Below are 22,354 nucleotides of genomic sequence, written 5' to 3'. Positions count from 1 at the left end.
TATCTGACCTTTATTTCCTGACTAAAGATTGTTCGATGCTTAGAACAATGCTTAGAACAATGCTTAGATCACTGCTCTAAACATTGTTGATAACTGAAGGGTAGAAGATGAGTACTGGCTCCAGGGCCTAAAGTGTGTGTGTGTGTGTGTGTGTGTGTGTGTGTGTGTGTGTGTGTGTGTGTGTGTGTGTGTGTACAAAAGAGACAGAGTTTTGTCTTGGCTAGTTTTATGAAGACTTATGTACAGAAAAAAACTATTTTGAATTACTGGTGCTGCTATCTTAAGCTCTTTGCCCTGGTTTTGTCCATTAGTCCCTAAAGATAGTCATCTGTATATGTTTTCCTACATGTATCCCGATGACACACAAAAATGTAACTTTACTGCTTTAAAGCAATTCTACACATATGTTTTAGCCATGTATCAGCAAAGAACAAACGTGAAACTCCAGGTTCTTTGTGTCCCACGTCACACTAGCTTAGTGTGTGCTCTGCCTAAACATCATGGGGCAAACGCTCACTGGCTCCAGTCCCGCAGGGACCATGCAGACATCCAACCTGCTTCAAACAACTCGAAAGTCCATGTCGCCTTGTAAAAAAGGATAATGCGTGCCAAATCTTAAGATTCTGTTTTTTTAAGTCCAATAATTCATTCAGGCCTATCTATAGCCACAGAATTTATTTCATCCCTGCCCGAACCCATTCTCTTTTTTCTCCCCACAATTAACATTATTATTTTTTATGATAATAAAAGGTCCATAGGCTTATTAAAAAGGATTCAGAAAAGGCAAAAAGGTGTTAAAAGGAAACCAAAATCATCCACAATCCCTTGAGATACTCAGTTAATAACTTCAGTGTTTAATACAACCCAGGTTGTTTTCATTTTATAGATATTTTTAACAAAAATGAGGATTGTATTATTCATACTGTATTATGATCTGTTTTCACTTAACATATCACAGAATCTTTCTATGTTAAGAAAATACTAATGATATCATCACTGTAGTTACTGCATAGTGTCCCACTGTGTAGATCTTTCACAATCTCCTGTGTTGTGATGGGCAGTCAGGGTGTTTATAACTTGGTGCTGATAGAATCCTGCTTTTCTGCTTTTCCAACTGCAGGATGTTCTCCAATTAGAAACACAAAGGAAGGATCTTAGTTCTTTTAGTTCTTCATTTCCCAAGAGTCAACACTGAGAATAAACTCTATGAGGGCTCTCATTTGTCAGTGGTACTAGTGCCAACAAAAGTGAAGAGGAAAAGCATAGAAATGTAATGTCTTCCTTTGTCTTCCGCACCCGAGCTGGCAGGAACAGGGAGCAAGCCCCAGCTCTGTCGGCAGTGCAGTAGCAAAGTCACCCACAGTGACTCTGGGCACCTCCACCTACACGACAGTCAGGGTGTTGTCCTTTATTCCTTCCTTTTTGTTTCTTTCAGGAATATTTATAAATAAAAAGACAAATGAAATTTACATCCTTGCTTTGCTAGCCCGTCCTTCTTTCTCTTTAAACACCTTATTTTGCTGCCATAACAAGTTAAAATAAGCACAATTTGTGCCGCTTTCCAATCCAGATTGAAACACATTCAATGAAGGCCATGCCATGATTCATCCCTCCTGCTCTTTGTAGGATAAATAAATCTCTGACAAAGCAACTGCCCAATTAGAGTGCTCTGTGCATGCCAGTACAAGGACCGAATCTTAATTCAACTGAATCCCAAGCTTGAAAAGAAGTCAGGCTCGCCCAAGAGAAAACCTGCGTGGTCAGTGAGAAACCCGGGGCTTTTTTAGTTCAAGTTATCTGCACTTTGCTCTCTATTCATGGAATCCTTACCCATATAAGCTGCCCAGTGCAGAGCACGCCGGTCCTTCTTGTCAAACGCATTGATGTTTGCCCCTTTGGCCAAGAGTAAATTAACCATCTGAAAGATAACCGACAGTGAAATCAAGCGTATACTCTGTAATGGTGAGGGGTCCTCACCCTCAGCAGGTGATGTGAGCCAAATTAATGTCCAATCTAAAGGCAGGTCAGAGATCTGAAGTTCAAAGTAGGAAGACACCACGGCCAACCTGCGGCATGTGTGTCAGAGGGAAAGACTGAGGTGTCGGCTACTTTTTCAATTCATTGTGGCTCTAAATTTAAGAACAGGTACAGTTGCCTAAGGTTTGGTGTACAAATATTATTGTCACATTATCTAAAAGCCTCAGCAATGAGATTAGGTTCCCCATGGGGCTAAGAGGGTCTGTGGGGAGGATTCTTGCTCTCAATGATGAGGACATTGACCTCCACATGGCCATTCAGAGCGGCGTGGTGCAAGGCTGTGCGTCCCCCTCGGTCAGAGACATTGACGCTGCTCAGCAGGGGAATGATGACTTCTGCACACTTGACAGCCTTATTGGCTGCTGCCACGTGGAGCGGGGTCTGCCAGTTCTTGTCCCTCGCATTGACGTCAGCCGAGTGCTTAATCAACACTTGCACTGCTTCCTACAACAAAAGCAGAATTTGCAGGGGTCACTGACACACACTCAGTCAATCCTTATTGCGTATAAGATGCTTCACCAGACCCTGGAACTACAGAAAGGGAAAGGCTCCCTTTCTGGCTCATGACAGGCTGGCTCATGACATATATTCTTCTGAGACAAGCAAGGTCATACGGGATGAAGATGAAAAGAGTGGCACAGATTAAAACAGATTCACTCTCCCTTTCTCTGTTAGGCCAAGAGCCCTGGCAAAACTCCAAAACCAAATAAACTTCCAAGGGTAAGGTTTCCTTACGAAATATAAGGTATCTTTAGGCCAAACGAGAGCACTCATGTGCAAGTGTGCACAGCAGGTTACAACAGCCATAGACCAAAGGGCCCCCAAAGATCCCCCAAGGTTAGCCATATTGGTCAGTAAGCCTCCATCTTCCAAAGCCAAAGGCCCCAAAGCTCTCCAGACATTCTTGGATCAATTTATAAATCTTTGGTTCTCTTGGTCAAATCTCAACCCTCCCTGTGTGATCAATAAGCAGTCAAGGGTAGAGGATGTCTATTACCACCATCAACTTGAAGTTACGAAATTGTTCCTTCTTTCCCCAATCTTTTCTATGTTAAAATGAGACTGTTTTTCGCTATTGAGTCCCTTCACCCTTCCTGAGCCTCCCACTTTTGATTTTCCTTCTATTGACCTAATCATCTTATTAGCCTCTTGAACTATAACTCTCCACCTTGGCTGTGCAATGGAATCACCTGGGGAGCTCTTAAAAATACGCATGACGGTTCTGTATTGATTCTAACTGGCCTCAGAATGTCTGTAAAGCTCCCTGGGGACTCTGTTATGCAGCCAGGATTGAGGACACTCTTCTCTTTAGTCAAGTAAAGGACATAGCTTCTCTCGAGAGAAGGGAATGCTGTCGGTTGTTTCTCTTTATGTCTAGAGACATCCCTGAGACCAGTTGGATGTCCCTGGCTCCTTTATGGACACCTTGTCAATGTGGCATCAACAGACCAATGAAAGGCATTAGTACCACATTCCTGCCACCCTTCATGGACAAAGAACTTACCCGTGTCCACCTTAATCCCCAAAGACCTGGGCTGTCTATCAACTTTATCATGCAGGTATATGAAGAATCGCAAAAAAGTAGATGATTTGAACTCTCAGAATTAACATTTTAACCAGGGACATAAAGGATGAAATAAAAAAAATGTTCCATGAATCAGTAGTGGCAACATATTGAGATGAATGGCTAACTTGAACAGTAGAATGAGAGCAAAAAGAAGTTAACTTTGCAAATTAGAGAATACACTTTAAGAAAACAATGGGGCTCCATTTAGATGCTATAAATAAAGGGCAATAAACTGACAGGATCCAAGCAAACAATCAATTTGTTAAGATTACCAAAAAGGAAAAAAAAAAGATATATGCCACCCATCCTCAGCACAACTGATGATAATGACTATTAAATAGTCCTTGAGCCCATTTTAGAGTGAAACATGTGTACACGTATTATTAATGCTCGCTTACTATGTAAAAAACACTGTTAGAACTATGGAAGATTGAAGGAAACATTAGTCAGGCTCTATCCTAAAAACTAGGTGGGTGAACAAAAAAGAAAAGAAAAGAAAAGCTAGATCACAATATAAGCATTAAGATTTAAATAAGAGAAAAATAATATTTTTATCAACTTTCATCTCATAAATTATGCAGTTTATGTAGATGTGCAGTCAATTGTGATACGGGAAGAAAATACTGGAACCTCCATTTATATTTTATTTCTTTAAAAAGGAAAGCATTTAAGCTGGTATTTAACTTCTGGATTGGCGTCCTGCCCTCAGTCAGCTCCATGGAAGATCCTGCCTCAGTGTTGGAGATGCCCTCAGGGAGGGGTGGGGCTTCCACAGTGCTGGGGGGGCGGGGCTTGCCCTCTCCATTCATTCACTTTGAGTGCACTGAAATACAGAGTGATGGCCTGCCGAGTCCATTTACAGATTGTAATACATACCCTTAACCTAAAAACACGCTAAAATGGACAAGATTTATGCAAGGAACCCACAGATTAAAGATAATAATAATACTAATGCAAGCATAAATGATGTGAAAGTCACAGAGCTGACACCTCTACTCCTCGTAAAAGCTTTCTATCACCTACATTACAAGGTAAAAGTAATGACAAATTTAATAAGATCTGACAAGAGCTTGGCAATAACAGAGAAATCATCAAAAGTCTATTATCTAGGGCTCCCCTGGTGGTACAGTGGTTAAGAATCCGCCTGCCAGTGCAGGGGACACAGGTTCGAGCCCTGGTCTGGGAAGACCCCACATGCCATGGAGCAACTAAACCCGTGCGCCACAACTACTGAGCCTGCACTCTAGAGCCCATGAGCTACAACTACTGAGCCCACGTACTGCAATTACCGAAGCCTATGCGCCTAGAGCCCATACACCCCAACAAGGGAAGCCACTGCAATGAGAAGCCCACGCACGGCAAGGAAGAGTAGCCCCTGCTCGCCGCAACTAGAGAAAGCCCGTGTGCAGCAACGAAGGCCCAACACAGCCAAAAATAAACAAATAAATTTATATATAAAACAAAAGTCTATTATCTATATGGTTATTTAAGACTAGGACAAATGAAAAGCCTCACTTTAACATTTCACCTGTGCCTTGAAATATTATCTAATGATAGTATTCTTATATATAATTTATAAATAAATGAGACGCATATTCTGGAGATGCATGCTGAAAACGTTTTGCAGATACGTGGCCAAAAGATGGAGATAACCATCTCAAAAGCAGTACTATAAAAAACGGTATATATCCTTTTCACACATTCACAGCAAAATAACAATACATACTGTCTCTTTAATACCTTTGCTTTGTATATTATTTTACTGTACTTGTACAGATTCTTGCTTTGCATTAAATATTATGTAAATTCAGGATAGACTAACAAAACAGAAAATGTACAGGAACATTTCACAACTTTATACTATAAGACCAATTCATGAGAAATTTGTTTTTTAAAGGTAACAAAATGTGATTGCTCTTAGAGTACCTGCAACTAGGTGAATGAGATATTACCTAGGAGAGGCCCTACTTTTAAACGAATATTTAGGAATGATTTACATTGTACACATAGCAATACTTTAAGCACAGAAAATATACATTCATATGCCAGTTATGGTTTATATATAAATAAGTGCTTTTGGAGTTTGTGGGGAAAAAAATGTATTCTTAAGTAGACAATACTTCTAAAAATATTTTTTTTTTTAATAAATTTATTTATTTATTTTTGGCTGTGTTGGGTCTTCGTTTCTGTGCGAGGGCTTTCTCTATTTGTGGCAAGCGGGGGCCACTCCTCATCGCGGTGCACGGGCCTCTCACTGTCGCGGCCTCTCCCGTTGCGGAGCACAGGCTCCAGACGCACAGGCTCAGTAGTTGTGGCTCACGGGCCCAGTTGCTCCGTGGCATGTGGGATCCTCCCAGACCAGGGCTCGAACCCGCATCCCCTGCACTGGCAGGCAGATTCTCAACCACTGCGCCACCTGGGAAGCCCCTAAAAATATTTTAATCAGATAAATTTTGGTTTGGTTTTGTAAATAAAATTTTATTGGAACACAGCCTCATTCATTTGTTTACATATTATCTATGGTCGCTTTCAAATTATAACAGCAGAGTTGAGTATTTGTGACAGAGACCACATGCAGCCATCAGAGCTTAAAATATTTACTATCTCACCCTTCACGGAAAAAGTTTGCAGACCCCCTGGACTAGCTCCCTGTTTGAATTACCACAAACTATAAATGATCAAATCTGGTTAAAATAAAATTTTGTTATTTACCAGTATGAAAAAATACTATTTTTAAGTCCAAATAGTCTTTTAAGGAGGGCAGGTCCTATGCAAAGAGTCAGAGGCCTCTGAGTTCAGCTCTTGCTCTGTGATGATGGGTCTACAGTGAATTTTGGGAGGGGGCCAAACAGAGTTGCCTTGCTCTGCATAATAGAGTGGGAAGCGTTTAGAGCTTGGCAGGAAGGAAAGGATGAGGACAGAGAGACTGGAGAGAGGACGTGGCCCTGCGCTCTAGGGAGGAGGTATACATCTGGGTGGGAACAGGGTCAACAGGCCAAGAGGGAAGAGGAGAAAGCTGAAGCATAAACCCAATGAACGCAGCAAGAGCAGGCTTGTGGAGCCAGGCAACCAAAACTTAAATCTCCAGGAATTCTCTGGAATTGTTGGGAGAATATCAGACTTTGAACAAGTGGTTTCCGGTCAGTCATATCCATTTAGAAGGCTAGATGCCCCTGACCAACATCTGGGTTATACCTAAAAAATTAGAAAAGGAAAAGGTTCAAGTTCATTGATCAGATAGGAAAAAAAGAAGTGGGTAGGGTCTCTAATAAATTTCTTTTCATGTGAACTTTACATAATTCCCACGTGAGTGCCCATTTCACCACGTGTCTTTTCTGCGGTACGCGGGCCTCTCACTGTTGTGGCCTCTCCTGTTGCGGAGCACAGGCTCTGGACGCGCAGGCTCAGCGGCCATGGCTCACGGGCGCAGCTGCTCCGCGGCATGTGGGATCTTCCCAGACCGGGGCACGAACCCGTGTCCCCTGCATCGGCAGGCAGACTCTCAACCACTGTGCCACCAGGGAAGTCCACACCATGTGTCTTTTGTACCAACACTCACTTTCACAGTTCAAGGACACCTAGAATAACCGTTACTTTTATTTCTCCAATTTTATAAAATGTTTTAACTTCGCCATTCTCCATTTTTACTTTTATATCTGCTTATATAGTGAATTGAACAGTTTTCATCTTACTTGACAAGAAAGGACTCTATCAAGGAATATTTAGTATACAAAGGAGGGGTTCTTATTCAATTTCCAAGGATTAACCTTTTTAAAAAAAATGAAAATGCAAGTATAAAATGATTATGGAATTAAATTCACAGATATACCGGATATTAGAAGCAGAAAAGGGCTCAGGGGTCATCTGGATTGCCCCCTCATTTGATAGGCAGCTTCATTTTATAGGGAAGATGGCTGAAGACGGTTTGCCAGCCTGGGTTTAAGGGCTCATGCACTTTCTACTAGGTCAGAGCTTACTCAGCACACAGTAACAGCCAAGCACCCTGACATAAATACTTTGAAATGTTAATTCTCCTTAGTTATTTACATTTTTAAACTCTGAAGTTTTAGCCTGACAAACTGGCTTCCTACATTTAATAGAAATGTAATACAATATTTTCACAAAAACGAAGCTTTGATTTAAAAAGACTACAATTTCCTTTTTCAAAGTTGCATTTCTCTTTCAAAAATTTTAATCTTGTAAGCATTTTAACTTGGTTTTAAGAGGAAGTAATTCTATGGCTATTTAGGGAATTACTGATTTTTTTTTTCATTTTAACATCTTTATTGGAGTATAATTGCTTTACAATGGTATGTTAGTTTCAGCTTCACAACAAAATAAATCAGTTATACATATACATATGTTCCCATATCTCTTCCCGCTGGCGTCTCCCTCCCTCCCACCCTCCCTATCCCACCCCTCCAGGCGGTCACAAAGCACCGAGCTGATCTCCCTGTGCTATGCAGCTGCTTCCCACTAGCTATCTACCTTACTGTATATATGTCCATGCCTCTCTCTTTCACTTTGTCACAGTTTACCCTTCCCCCTCCCCATAGCCTCAAGTCCATTCTCTAGTAAGTCTGTGTCTTTATTCCTGTTTCACCCCTAGGTTTTTCATGACATTTTTTTCCTTAAGTTCCATATATATGTGTTAGCATACGGTATTTGTCTCTCTCTTTCTGACTTACTTCACTCTGTATGACAGACTCTAGGTCTATCCACCTCATTACAAATAGCTCAGTTTCGTTTCTTTTTATGGCTGAGTAATATTCCATTGTATATATGTGCCACATCTTCTTTGTCCATTCATCCGATGATGGACATTTAGGTTGTTTCCATCTCTGGGCTATTGTAAATAGAGCTGCAATGAACATTTTGGTACATGACTCTTTTTGAATTATGGTTTTCTCAGGGTATATGCCCAGTAGTGGGATTGCTGGGTCATATGGTAGTTCTATTTGTAGTTTTTTAAGGAACCTCCATACTGTTCTCCACAGTGGCTGTATCAATTTACATTCCACCAACAGTGTAAGAGGGTTCCCTTTTCTCCACACCCTCTCCAGCATTTATTGTTTCTAGATTTTTTGATGATGGCCATTCTGATTGGTGTGAGATGATATCTCATTGTAGATTTGATTTGCATTTCTCTAATGATTAGTGATGTTGAGCATTCTTTCATGTGTTTGTTGGCAGCCTGTATATCTTCTTTGGAGAAATGTCTATTTAGGTCTTCTGCCCATTTTTGGATTGGGTTGTTTGTTTTTTTGTTATTAAGCTGCATGAGTTGCTTATAAATTTTGGAGATTAATCCTTTGTCAGTTGCTTCATTTGCAAATATTTTCTCCCATTCTGAGGGTTGTCTTTTGGTCTTGTTTATGGTTTCCTTTGCTGCACAAAAGCTTTTAAGTTTCATTAGGTCCCATTTGTTTATTTTTGTTTTTATTTCCATTTCTCTAGGAGGTGGGTCAAAAAGGACCTTGCTGTGATTTATGTCATAGAGTGTCCTGCCAATGTTTTCCTCTAAGAGTTTGATAGTTTCTGGCCTTACATTTAGGTCTTTAATCCATTTTGAGCTTATTTTTGTGTATGGTGTTAGGGAGTGATCTAATCTCATACTTTTACATGTAGCTGGAATTACTGATTTTTGTAACCAAAAGAAGTCTCTCTTTTCCTGTATCACACATTGGCTAAAAAATTAACAGCTAGGAGTTTGCGCTGACAGAAACTTACAAGGTTAAAAAGAAGCTAATGTGGGGGAAGGGAAGCTGAACAATTTCTGAATCAAGAAAGGATACTAAAACAGTACTTTTCAAACTATCTGTGGTGAAGGGACAGTTTTTTTTATAATTATTATTATTTCAAATTCATCATGAGTAATTAGAAGAATAATAAAATGAAAAAAAGACAAAGAAATTATAAACTCAACTATTTTATCATTTAATTTAGCAGGCACGAAATTACTCGATCAAATTTCTCTAAAAGTTGCTAAATGCTCACTCATGTCACAAAAGGAAAGACAAAAAGACTCAGACTAGTCACAAGCCGCACTGTGAGCAATGCTGCTTCAAAGCCTTGATTTCTTTTTTAATGAACAAGCATGTGTGAGGATTCCGGCATTTCTCCTGAGTGGAGGGATCAGCCTAGTTAGCATTCACCCTTAGGACTGTAGGCCTTGTTGGATTACACTCCACAGTAGGCTGTCCTATATGAGACACAGAAATAACAGACAGAGGGAGGAACTGTCACGGGATGTGACACAGGAGGGAACTGGAGATGGCATCTGCAGTCATTTTATTTCTACTTTTTATGACTTTCTCCTTTTATAAAAGGTCACTCCAACCCTGTATAAGAAGTAGAAACATACACTGTGGCACATGGAAAAGATGAGAAGAAATAGGATACACGTGCCTTAAAAACTGTTGCCTCCAATATTTGTTTTTCTTACTCTCAAATGTGCATTGCATTTAAGTGATCATAAATTACTCATGGAAAAGTAATGCTTTATGACTATACAGAGTCCTGGTAGGCATAAACAATGTCAAATTTTATAAACTGTAAGTTGCTTTAGACCAGGGTCTGAGTCTCATACAATTTTCTATACTTGCCACAAAGCCTGGCAGGTATCTGGCACCTAATGTATATTCAATAAATTTGGGTGGAATAAATATATTGGTATAATCATTAGCAAACTCTCTAAGTAATAATATGCAAAAACTAACATGCCTTTTTTTTATATACAGCAGGAAAATTAACAAGACATTTACATGGGCTAAGGTCCCTGAGGCTGCGCTCAAGTCCCGAAGGCATTCACTCTATTAATGTAAAATAATAACCAGTTGGGGCTTTTACCCTCTACTGATTATAGTCATTTCATATCCTGTAAGAATTGTATAAATTGGTGCCTAATTTGTTCAAATTAATCAAATTATTCTTCTAAAAGTACCTATTATTAAACTAAACTTGCACTTTATTATTATAATTATTATTAGAGTACAATTATTCTAAGAACTAGGAGTACAAAGGGAAGACTTGGGGATGTGAAAGAATTCAAACTGTTCAAGAACCACTGGGGGACTTCCCTGGCGGTCCAGTGGTAAATAATCCGCCTTCCAACGCAGGGGACGCGGGCTTGATCCTTGGTAGAGGAACTAAGATCCCACATGGCGCGGGGCAACTAAGCCCGCGCACTTCAACTACTGAGCTCGCCTGCCTCAACGAGAGAGCCCGCGTGCCGCAAACTACAGAGCCCAGACGCCCTAGAGCCGGCGCGCCACAACTAGAGAGAAGACTGCGTGCCGCAAGGAAGGGCCCACACACCGCAGCAAAAACGATCCGGGACGCCTCAACGAAGATCCCGCGTACTGCAACTAAGACCAGACGCAGCCGAAAAATAAAGAAAATAAATAATAAAATAAAATAAATAAGTATTAAAAAAAAAAAGAACCACTGGCTTTAAACATTGGGAAGGCCAGATACTAAAGTATTTCCAATCTTTAATGTCTGGTCTCAAAGTGTGGTATGTAGACCACATGCATCAGAATCTTCTTTTTGAAATACAGATTTCCAGGCTCAATTACAGGCTTCATCAAAATCACTGGGGGGTGAGGTTCTAGAACAGGTACTTTGTGTGTGTGCATAATTTTATTTATTTATTTATTTATTTAATTGAAGTATAGTTGATTTACAATGTTGTGTTAGTTTCAAGTGTACAGCAAAGTGATTCAGCTATATATATACATGAAATTACAAAATATTGAGTATAGTTCCCTGTGCTATACAGTAGGTCCTTGTTGTTTATCTATTTTATATATAGCAGTGTTAGAACAGGTACTTAACAAGCACTGCAGATGATCTCAATGCACACTAAATCTGAATACTACTCATCTACCTTCTAATAGGTTATAAGATGCTTACTTTCTTCCCATTCCAGGTACGATATATGTTCTATATGTGATCATCATTTTATAATCATAAAGATAATTTATGGAAAGCAATAACATTCAAGTCTCCCATATAATTTTTCCAATTCTCCTGTCTATTATTAGCATTTAGCCCACCATAATGACACCGTTTGTGAGAGGGAAGGGGAAAATGTGATGTTTAAAATTTAAGCTATAAAATAAAATGCTTCTCCTGATCAGATCTGGGAAACATTTTTATACCTGTCAGACTTTTGTCTGCACAGACGCAAAAATAGATGCATCTTATTAGTTGGACCAGTATCCCTAGGGGTGCCCATGTGATGTGAGGGCAGCAGTGGAGCACGGCAGTTAGGAGAGCAGGTTTTCAGGTTACACCCTCCTCCACTTGCTGGCTGTGGTGTCTTAGGTTTGTTCCTTAACTTCTCTGAGATCATGTTTCCTAAATTAGGATTAATAACGGTGTCAATCTCAGAGAGTGATTCAGAGGCTAAAATGGAATAATGTGCAGAAAGCGCTTAGCACGCTGCCTAGCACACAGTAAGCCTAGCACACAGTAAGTGCTCAATAAATGTTCACCGTGACAATACATATTTGAACACAATATCCTCAATTCTACACCCCAAAGACAGGATACAACTACTTTCAACATTTCTAACCACAAAATAGCCTCCAGAACAGAAAAGTGACAAGTTCAGCAAATCCTTTGGTGCTACTCTCAGTTCAATGGAGAAGAAAATGCATGTGTGAAAGGTCAAACACATTTGGACACAAGCCACAGTAGGCTCTATGGTTGTGTACTGGTTGTGTACTGGTTGTCTGCCCTCCACACAGTGTCCAAGAAGGGACACTTTGTACCCCCTTAAGGTCCACATTTAACACTGCGCCTTCCACAGAGTGGGCTTCAATAAACATGTGTCAAACCCTCCAGGTTGGTGTGCATTTCATTCCTTTCCCCTACAGCTGTTCTTTTCCACGGGAAACAAAAAAGCAACAAGAATAAGCTAAACAGGGGAAACGATATGAAATAATTCACAGCAGCACTTCAGATAATTTTCCCTGGCAGCCCCAAATCTTACTCGTGTATGTTATCTAGCATTGCAAAATAAGTTTCCCTAATACTTTCACATGAGACTCTCTTCATTTCTTCACAGCTGTGGGAGCAGTCAGAGAAAGAGGGGGATGAACGGTGGCCTGGGAGGGTCAGTGAGAACACAGCACTGGTGGGCTCCGATTATCTGTTTGGTGTTTCCTCCCTGGGAATCCCAGGCATGGGGAGCAGGTGGTGGCGGGAGGAGGAGGGGACTGGGCCTAGAAGGGAGCACACAATGCAGCCTGGTCAGTGCCAAGTTAAGTCTTAAAGGTTCATCTCCACAACCCAATCTATTGTGGACAGTTTTTAAGGGATATGACCATTTCTTGATCTACTTTCTTGTCTACAGAGGAGCTTTTATAATGTCAAGCATGGGTGGATGTTTAATCAGTATTATGACCTGACACTCCTATTGCTATAACAGGCTCAGGAAATGAATTTAGCAAATGAACATTATTTTTCCAGGCATAGAAATCCAAACATGAAATTTGCCTGATGGAAAGAAGGCTCAGAAATGTTGACGTATACTGATAACGTTGACTTAACCTGATATCTTGTTGCACACTATTTTTGAAACTTGTTCTGATTTTGCAGGATCCGGTGGCTTAACTTGCTTTTAGTGCCATGCTCCCATAAACAAACTTCAAGTTAGTTTACCTCACATGCATGAAAGATGATTACCACCAGCGTTCTCTGTGCTGTATACTAGCTCCACGTTAGCAGTTTTACAGAGAACCAGGTGAACACAGCTTAAGTGGAAAACCCAGTCTTTAAGGAATCACTCAAAAAACAATTGTTTCCTGTGCAGGCTAGATGCTAAACATACAATGACAAGCAATAGGCATGCCACTCATTGCAAAGAACTTACTGCCTAGAAGATCTTTTTAATTAAAACAGAAAAACAATTTCAATGGTAGTTTTATATTGTGCTAAGTTAGCCAAGCTGAGCGACGTTTTGCAGAGTTCCCTCCGCTGTACTGTTCCATTTAGGGTTGGTGCTGGAGAAATCTGCATGAGTTTTGGAAGGCATACGTGAAACCACAGACTGACTGGCATGTTGGGTGCCAGGTTTGAGGCAGCTTGTGCACGGTGTCACTGACCAGCTGCATCACTGTGTTGGCAAAGGGCAGTACCAGGTTGATGCGTCTTCAGATCCTGCCATATCTTCTTCAGTTTCTCCCATTCCTGGGCCAGGTGCATGCAAGCTCAGAGGTGAAGCACACAGCTTCTTCTACAAGGCACTCACATCCACGATGCAGAGGCAGTGAGAGACAGACAGGGGTTCCAGTTTATCCCTGTTTTCCCCCATTTCATGTTTAGCTTTTCTTTTCAACTGCAGACCCTGCTGGCCTACAGTGACTTTAGGACCACACAGAAACCAAGGGGATAGCCTTACATAAACTTCTTCAGCAGCTCACACAATTGTGTAAGCTCTAGTTCCTATAGTAAATGTCTTATCTATATTTCTCATTGTGGTTCTGCTTCCCTGATTGAACCCGGAACATTGAAGCCCTGAGAGAGATCAATTACCCACATTTTAGAAGCACAGGGGTTTTGAAGACAACATAGAGTTTATAAGCCTTTCAATGAAGAAATGGCTTTTAAAACATATTTGTGTAAGGAATATCACTGTTTGCCCCGTCTAAGCAATAGACAGATGTGCCAGCTCTCTTACTGAACACACGTATCTTCTTTGGCAAGTGTTAGTAGCAAAACTCCAAAAGACCAGCCCAAACCTTCTCTGTTCTTCCCCTCTCAGGCAAGCTTCCCTTTCCCCAGCTATTTTTTAGGGGACGCATAAAGTAATGGCTATAGGATAGAATTCACAAAAGGAAGGATGGGATGTAGCCAAGATGGCAGAGTGGGAAGACCCTGAACTCACCTTCTCCCAAAGGCACAACAAAATTGCAACTACTTACAGAGCAACTATCTATGAGAATGACCTGAAGACAGCAGAAAAGATTTCCCACAACTAGATATAAAGAAGGAGCAACTATTTATGAGAATTATCTGAAGACAGCAGAAAAGATTTCCCACAACTAGATATAAAGAAGGAACTACAATGAGATGGATGGGAGGGGCTAAGAGGCAGTATACTCAGGACCCATACACCTGGGTCAGCAAACCGGAAGTGGGAAGAATATCACAATGGCAGAGGTCCTCCCCAAGGAGCAAGGGGTCCAAGCCACACATTGGGCTCCCCAGCCCAGGATCCTGCATCAGGAAGATGGGCTCCCAGAAGTTCTGCTTTGGAAACCAGTGGGGCTTGTGTTCAGGAGAGCCAGAGAGCTTAGGAACCAGACTGCTCCTAAAGGGCATGTAGAAAATCTCACATACTCCAAGTCCCAGTGCAGAGGCAGTAGTTCAAAAGGAGCCTGGGTCAGACCTACTTGCTATTCTTGGAGAGCCTCTCAGAGAGGCAGAAGGCAACCGGGACTCCATCTGAGGATAAAGACACTGGTGGCAGCCATTTGGGGGAGTTCATTCTACAATGATGTCAGCACTGGCCAAGTGCCATTTTGGAATCCTCCTGATAGCCTATTAGTGCTGGGGGACTTACCTGCCCATCAGCACCAGCCCGACACCCCCAAGGCTGCACAGCTAACTGCTTGGGGAAACTACCCATCCTCCAGTGGGCCCATAGCTACTCCATGAGGCAGAACCTCACAGCCTACCGAGTGGGAGCCACCCCCGCCTCCCAGCAAACCCACAATAATTGGACCCGCTCCAACAGAGGGGGGCCCACAGCCCAGATGGGGGCACCCCTAGAGCATATAGCTCTGGTGACCAGAGGGAAGCATGCTGTTGGACCCCATAGGGCATCTCCTACATAAGGCCACTTCTCTAAGATCAGGAAATGTAACTGACCTACCTACCACATAGAAATAAACACAGAGAATTAGGCAAAATGAGGAGATAGAGGAGTATGTTCCAAATGAAGAAACAAGACAAAACCTCAGAAAGAGAACTAAATGAAGTAGAGATAAGCAATCAATCCAATAAATAGGTCAAGGTAATGATCATAAAGATGCCCAATGAACTCAGGAGAAGGATGGATGGACACAGCGAGCATTTTAACAAAGAGTTAGAAGATATAAAGAAGAACCAAACAAAGCTGAAGAATACAATAACTGAAATGAAAAATATACTAGAAGGAATCAACAGTAGGTTAGATGACACAGAGGAATCTGGAAGACAGAGTAGTGGAAATCACCCAAGCTGAACAGAAAAGAGAAAAAAAGAATTTTAAAAAATGAGGATAGTTTAAGAGACCTCTGGGACAACAGCAAGTGTACTAACATTTCCAATATAGGAGTCCCAGAAGGAGAAGAGAAAGAGAAAGGGGCAGAGAAGTAATAGCTAAAAACTCCCTTAACCTGGGGAAGGAAACAGATATGCAGGTCCAGGAATCCCAGAGAATCCCAAACAAAGCAAACCCAAAGAGGTCCACACCAAGACACAATGTAATTAAAATGACAAAAATTAAAGAAAAAAAGAGAATCTTAAAAACAGCAATAGCGGGCTTCCCTGGTGGCGCAGTGGTTGAGAGTCCGCCTGCCGATGCAGGGGACACGGGTTCGTGCCCCGATCTGGGAAGATCCCACATGCCGCGGAGTGGCTGGGCCTGTGAGCCATGGCCGCTGAGCCTGCGCGTCCGGAGCCTGTGCTCTGCAACAGGAGAGGCCACAACAGTGAGAGGCCTGCGTACCGCCAAAAAAAAAAAAAAAAAAAAAAACAGCAATAGCTTGCTGGGGGAGAGGGGAGGGAGTGGGTGGGGAGGGATGGATTGGGAATTTGGGATTAGCAAATGCAAACTATTATATAGAGAATGGATAAACAACAAGGTCCTACTGTATAGCACAGGGAACTATATTCAATATCCTGTGATAAACCATAATGGAAAAGAATATGAAAAAGAACGTATATATATATACATATATGTATAACTGAACCACTTTGCTATACAGCAAAAAGTAGCATAACATTGTAAATCAACTATACTTCAATAAAATAAATTTCTAAAAATATATTAAAAAATTTTAAATAATAATAAAAAATAAAAGCAGCAAGAGAAAAGCAGCTAGTTATGTACAAGGGATATGATAATCAGCTGACTTTCAGCAGAAACTTGGCAGGCCAGAAGGGAGTAGCACTTTATATTCAAAGCAATGAAAGGAAAAAATGTACAACTGAGAATACTCTACCTGGCAAGGTTATCATTCAGATTTGAAGGACAGACAAAGAGTTTTACAGAGAAGCAAAAGCTAAAAGAATTCAGCACCACTAATCTAGCTTTACAAGAAATGTTCACAGGACTTCTCTTAGTGGAAAAGAAAAGGCCACAAGTAGAAATATGAAAATTATGAAAGGAAAAATCTCATTGGTAAAGGCAAACATAAACTAAAGGTAGTAGATCAACCACTTATAAAGCTAGTAGAAAGGCTAAAAGACAAAAGTAGCAAAATCATCTATATCCACAATAAGTAGTTAAGGGATACACAAAACAAAAAGATGTAAAATATGATATCAAAAACATTAAATATAGCAGGGGGAGTAAAAATTCCGAGTTGTTAGAATATGTTTGAAATTAAGAGATCATCAACATATACATATATGGTAACCACAAACCAAAAACCTACAACAGATACACGTAGAAAAATAGAAAAGAATCTAAACATAACACTCAACAAAGTCATCAAATCACAATGAAAGACAGCAAAAGAAGAAAAAAAACAAAAAAGAACTACAAAAACAACCAGAAAACAATTAATGAAATGGCATTAAGTACATACCTATCAATAATTACTTTAAATGTAAATGGACAAAATGTTCCAATTAAAAGACATATTTGCCATCCTCACCCAAATTTCCAGCATTCAAAATAAATTCTTTCTTGAACACCTACAATGTACCAGGCTTGGGTTACATCAGGAAACAAAACAAAATCCCTGCCATCATGGTGCTTACATTCCAGTGACATGTTTGCCAAACTCAGCATGTTCAAACAGAAATGATTAACTTCCCCAACCCTTGCTCCTTTGCCTCTGCCTTCCATTGGGTTACCAATGGTAATGGTGTTACCATTCACCCAATGGCTTCTTTTCCATCTCACCCTCACAAGTTCCAAATCCTGTCAGGTTCACAACTTATCTCTGCTGTCAACACTCCCCGCTGCTCAGAGGACACCCAGCCCTCTGCTGTTGGACCCAGCCCCTACTATCAGACTTCTCTTCTACTACACCCTGTGTTCCAGCTACATCCAACTGAACCCACCATTCAATCACTTCCATGACCCTTGTCCTACAGCATGTTTCTCCTCCTGCCTCAGCCCTCTCTCCTTTTCCTGGCCTGGTAAGTCCCTATCATCCTCTAAGGACTAGCTCAATTGACATGTCTTCTTGGAAGACTTCATCTATTCAAGAAGACAGTTATTTGCTTCCTCCTCCAATTCAGTTATGATACTGTACAGATCTGCTTACCTGTTTGCACCCCCTTCAGACTGAGAACTCACTGAAGTCAAGGATCACACCGTCCATCTTGGACCACCCCAGTCAGCCCCTAGCACCATGCCTGGCACACAGAAGGTGCTTAAACAAACAGCTGTTCAATTTGGTAACCCTCTTGCATTAGAAGTAAAAGCCTCTTGCTCACCAGTGAGGATCCCTAATTCAGCAGAAAGCATTTTTCTCTTTCTAGGAACTGGAGTTGCTAGATTAAATAAGATAATCACTCACTTCACTTCTGGAGGCAACAGCCCGGTGCAGCGGGGTCAGCCACATGTTGTCCTTGGCATTCACACGAGCTCCTGGAACCAAACAGCACAGGTTAGAAGCATAATGCAATTCTGCTGATGTGAAGTCTGATGCTATATCTTGTGCTCTCGTTTGCCGGGTACAACCAACACATTTTGTTTTGTTTTTTCCTTTCTGTTAGTCATGTGCTTTCTAGCCACCAAACAAGGAGAAGACATTGAATGCAGTAGAAGGAGCAAGGTCAGGAGCTGAGGATGTCACAAGAATCAGGCCAAGACCAGATGAGAAATAACAGTGTCTCACTGGGTAGGAGATACAGTTGTAAGAAAGCTGAGATTCTCCAGAACTATAGAAATGTAGGTTCTGAAGAATGAAGAACTTTTCAGGGGTGTGTATGCATGTGTGTGTGTGTGTGTGTGTGTGTGTGTGTGTGTGTGTGTGTGTGTGTGTGTGTGTGTGTGTGTGTGTGTGTGTGTGTGTTCGTGTTCCTGAATATTATATTCCTGAATATAAAATATAGAATCATATACATTATTTTATTTTTAGTCATTAAGCGTATTTATCTCACAGGGCACACAACATCCTTCTTGGAAAACTGTTAGCGATGAGCAGCCTTCCAACAAGTGTATATTAGAGGCCAGTGAAGTTGAGTTCTGATGAGATTTGATCTGGGCTAAAGGGATTAGCAGAAATCCGTTTTATCCAAGAATCCCAATTATTTCTCTGGAACTAGCAAAATACTTTGGTAGGAAGAAGCCAGGTTCCATGGAGCTTTTGGACAGACCCAACATGAAGCCTATGTAGGCTGCTCACGGCTCGCTCATACTATGGGGTGGGCATACAGGCTGACACAAGAGCCAGAGCCCGGTCATACTCAGGGAGGTGCCCGTGCTCAGCTCCCCGGGAGCCACATCACAATCACGGAGCAGAAGCTCCACAGGAACACATTCCCGGAAAGTCAAGTATGCCCTCCGCCCATGAAACCTGCACAGTTCTCCATGCGTACACGTCCACCAAGCTACAACTGAACCACTACAACACCCAATATGAGCTTCCTTTTTTTGGAATCTGGATTTTGATCAGTCTTCTGGTCAGAGATGGAAAGTTTTATAAAAGGACTGCAAAAGGAGAGGAGGAGAAAATATCTATGATATCTTTGCAGATGTAATGAGAGGAGCCTGTTTCAGCCTTAGGACAACAAGGAAGGAAGCTCAAAGAAACTAGAAAGTAAGGCAGAGGAGGGGAAGTGCAAAGGAGGTGGCTCTGAGACAAGGGCCGAGAAAGTGAGTCAAGTGTAAGCAGAGGCTGACCAATCTCTGTGAGGCCAAGGCCAGCTGACAGCTAAAAAACAGGAACCGTGTTCAGAAAAGACAAAAAGGCAGCAGGAGACTTTCATGGATAAATGTGTGCTAGAAATTTAATTTAATCATAGAACTTACACTGTTTTTTCTCTTTAACTGAAGAAGAAATACCATCAACCATACTAGTGATAGAAAACAAGAACATAATAATCCCTAAAACAAAGAGAGAGAGAATGTCTCTTCTCCCCTCATTCTGATTTCGTTAGTTGGAGGTGGGACCAGGCACAGGTATTTTTAAAAAACTCCCCAGGACCCACGGTTATTGTAATAGGCTATTAAGATTGAGAGCCACCGGTAAATTGTTGCTTAGTTTATCAAGCTTAAAATTAGTTGAATCCTAATTCTACTAACTTCATCCAGGCAGCTTACCTGAAAAGGTTCAAGCCCCTTACATCAGTAAGAACCAAACAAAATCAGTTTGATGGTGCTAAGACGCCAAGGCAGCAGACATCTCACTCCCCAGTAGCAGGATGTCCTGGGCTAAATGCTCTGGAGTGAAATGAATGAGGTCTGGGAAGGACAGTGGGATTCATGGTCAGAAGACCCAGATTTGATTCTGATTTCAGCACCTACTGGCCCAGCTACCAAAAGCCACTACTCTGTAAAATGAGGCTAACAACAACATAATAATAATACTTCTCTACCCACCTTATGAGGTGGTTGGGAGAATCAAGTGAATTTGAAGGTGCTTTGTAAATTGCAAAGCACTAGAAAAATATTAGCAGTTCTTATTTCCAAATCCCCTCTAATGTCACATTTACTTCTAAATCTATGACACAGGTCTTCAAGGAAGTGAGAGGCATAGTCTTTGCCCAGGAAAGTAGGGGGAAGTCAAACATATAGATTTAAGAACGCAAAGAACCATCACCTAGAGATTGCACAAACAGGTATCTTTTGAAGATTAAGAGAGACTCAGATGCTAGAGAATGCCAGGGAGGAGGAAACCCAGATGTAATTGAGAGCAGAAAATATTGTGAATTTTAAAACAAAATTTTCCCTACCAAAAAACAAATTTTAGCTTTCCTCTCCTAAGTCTTAGTTCCAAGGGAGCACCAGATGATTGTTACAAAGCCTACCTTTCTGGTTTAGAAACAAACAGTATTTATCCCTCAGGTCCTAGTATTTCTTCTTCCAACATTCAGCTGTTCAACCCTTCTAAAATTACCCATCTTTTTGTCAGGCCTTTACCCGGGTCATAAATATGTCTATTTTACTACATTGTGCTTATACCTGCATATCAGAAGACGGACCTTTTATTCTCTCTCATAACTCAAATGTATATTTGTTACTTAATCCTAGGCTGTTTCTTTGACACGTCACAATCATCACCCAGATTTCACGAAGACCTGGATTCAAGCCTCATTCCCTACCGGTAGAGATGGTTGTATCAGGGTGTCCCTTCAGATTCCCTGTCCACGTTTAAGGGACTTCCGTGTCACGAAGTCAAATCAGTCACCTGAGATGAAGAACATCTGGCCATGAGTTCCCTCTGTTTCTGGGTTTGAATTTTCACCTGGCTGTCTGCATGATGTTCTTATCAACACTTTAGTACGTTTGTAGGAAGGAATGCTACATGGGACAGATTGATACCCACTATGGGTAGCCTATCAGTTCTGCCTCAGAGCCTCTAAATCAATGCTGCCCAATGGAAATATAATGTGAACCAAGTAACTGAAAATTTTCTAGTAACCACACTAAAAAGGGTATAAAAAACAAGTAAACTAACTTCAGTAATATATTTTACTTACTTAACTCAATATATCCAAAATATTATCATGTAATTGAATTTTTTAATTATTGAGATAATTTGCATTCTTTTTTTTCATGCTAAAGCTTCAAAATCCCATGTGTATTTCACACTCACAACACATCTCCATTCAATCAGGCCACACTTCAAGTGTTCAACAGCCACAGCTGGAGTGTGGCTACCATACTGAACAGCGCAGCTCTAAATGCTGGGTGGCAGAGCCCAGGCTTGGCTACTCGTTTGCTTGAGTAGCTCTCTTCAGTTCTAAGGAGCTATGATTCTACCATTAGAGCTGTGAAACTGCTAAGAGCCGTGTTAAGAATGGCTAACATGATCTGAACGCTGACTCTCTATACTAACGTACGTGTAATCCATTTAATAGGGAGATACTCTTATTATGCCAGTTTTATAGATGAGGGAACCAAGGCCATGAGAAATAACACGCTCCAGGTCCCCAGCTAGGAAATGGTAGATTTGAACCCAGGTAGTCTGACTTCAAAGCCAAGCTCTAGGGCAGTGTGCCTCACTTCAAAACTAGCAACATTCACACAGCATTCAACTAACACTGATTGCATTTCCCTTCCATTTTCCCCATCTTTATCTCTGGTTCTTCGAGTCACTCTTCTCTCCCTCTTTCTCCACTTTCATGTATATATTTTTCATATATATGTATATATTCCCCCTTGATTTCATTCCTCCTTTCTCATATTTTTCCTTCTAGTTCCAAACACCGGTTATAATAATATGGAACAGAAATATATATTTTGTTATTCATGGTCTTTCACAGAGTAAATATTGTGTATAAACTTAAAAAGCTAATGCAAGAAGAAGAAACCCAAATGGTAAGACACATGTGAAAAGATACTTCTCAAAATTC

General features: G+C 41.0%; 1 protein-coding gene across 1 annotated transcript in view; it reads right to left on the bottom strand.

Annotated features, from left to right (window-relative positions):
• The window catches only part of ANKRD44 (ankyrin repeat domain 44), a 319,078-nt gene that overhangs the window by 122,801 nt on the left and 173,923 nt on the right, over nt 1–22,354 (bottom strand). Inside the window, exons 4-6 of the mRNA XM_060016372.1 lie at nt 18,352–18,422; nt 2,281–2,481; nt 1,831–1,918 (exon numbers count right to left, since the gene is read on the bottom strand). Of these exons, the coding sequence (XP_059872355.1) occupies nt 1,831–1,918; nt 2,281–2,481; nt 18,352–18,422 (360 nt within the window). The remainder of the gene's footprint in view (nt 1–1,830; nt 1,919–2,280; nt 2,482–18,351; nt 18,423–22,354) is intronic.

This window comes from Delphinus delphis, chromosome 7 (assembly GCF_949987515.2).
Source record: "Delphinus delphis chromosome 7, mDelDel1.2, whole genome shotgun sequence".
NCBI classification, from domain to species: Eukaryota; Metazoa; Chordata; class Mammalia; order Artiodactyla; family Delphinidae; genus Delphinus; species Delphinus delphis.
This window is presented reverse-complemented; position numbering and strand designations above follow the sequence as displayed.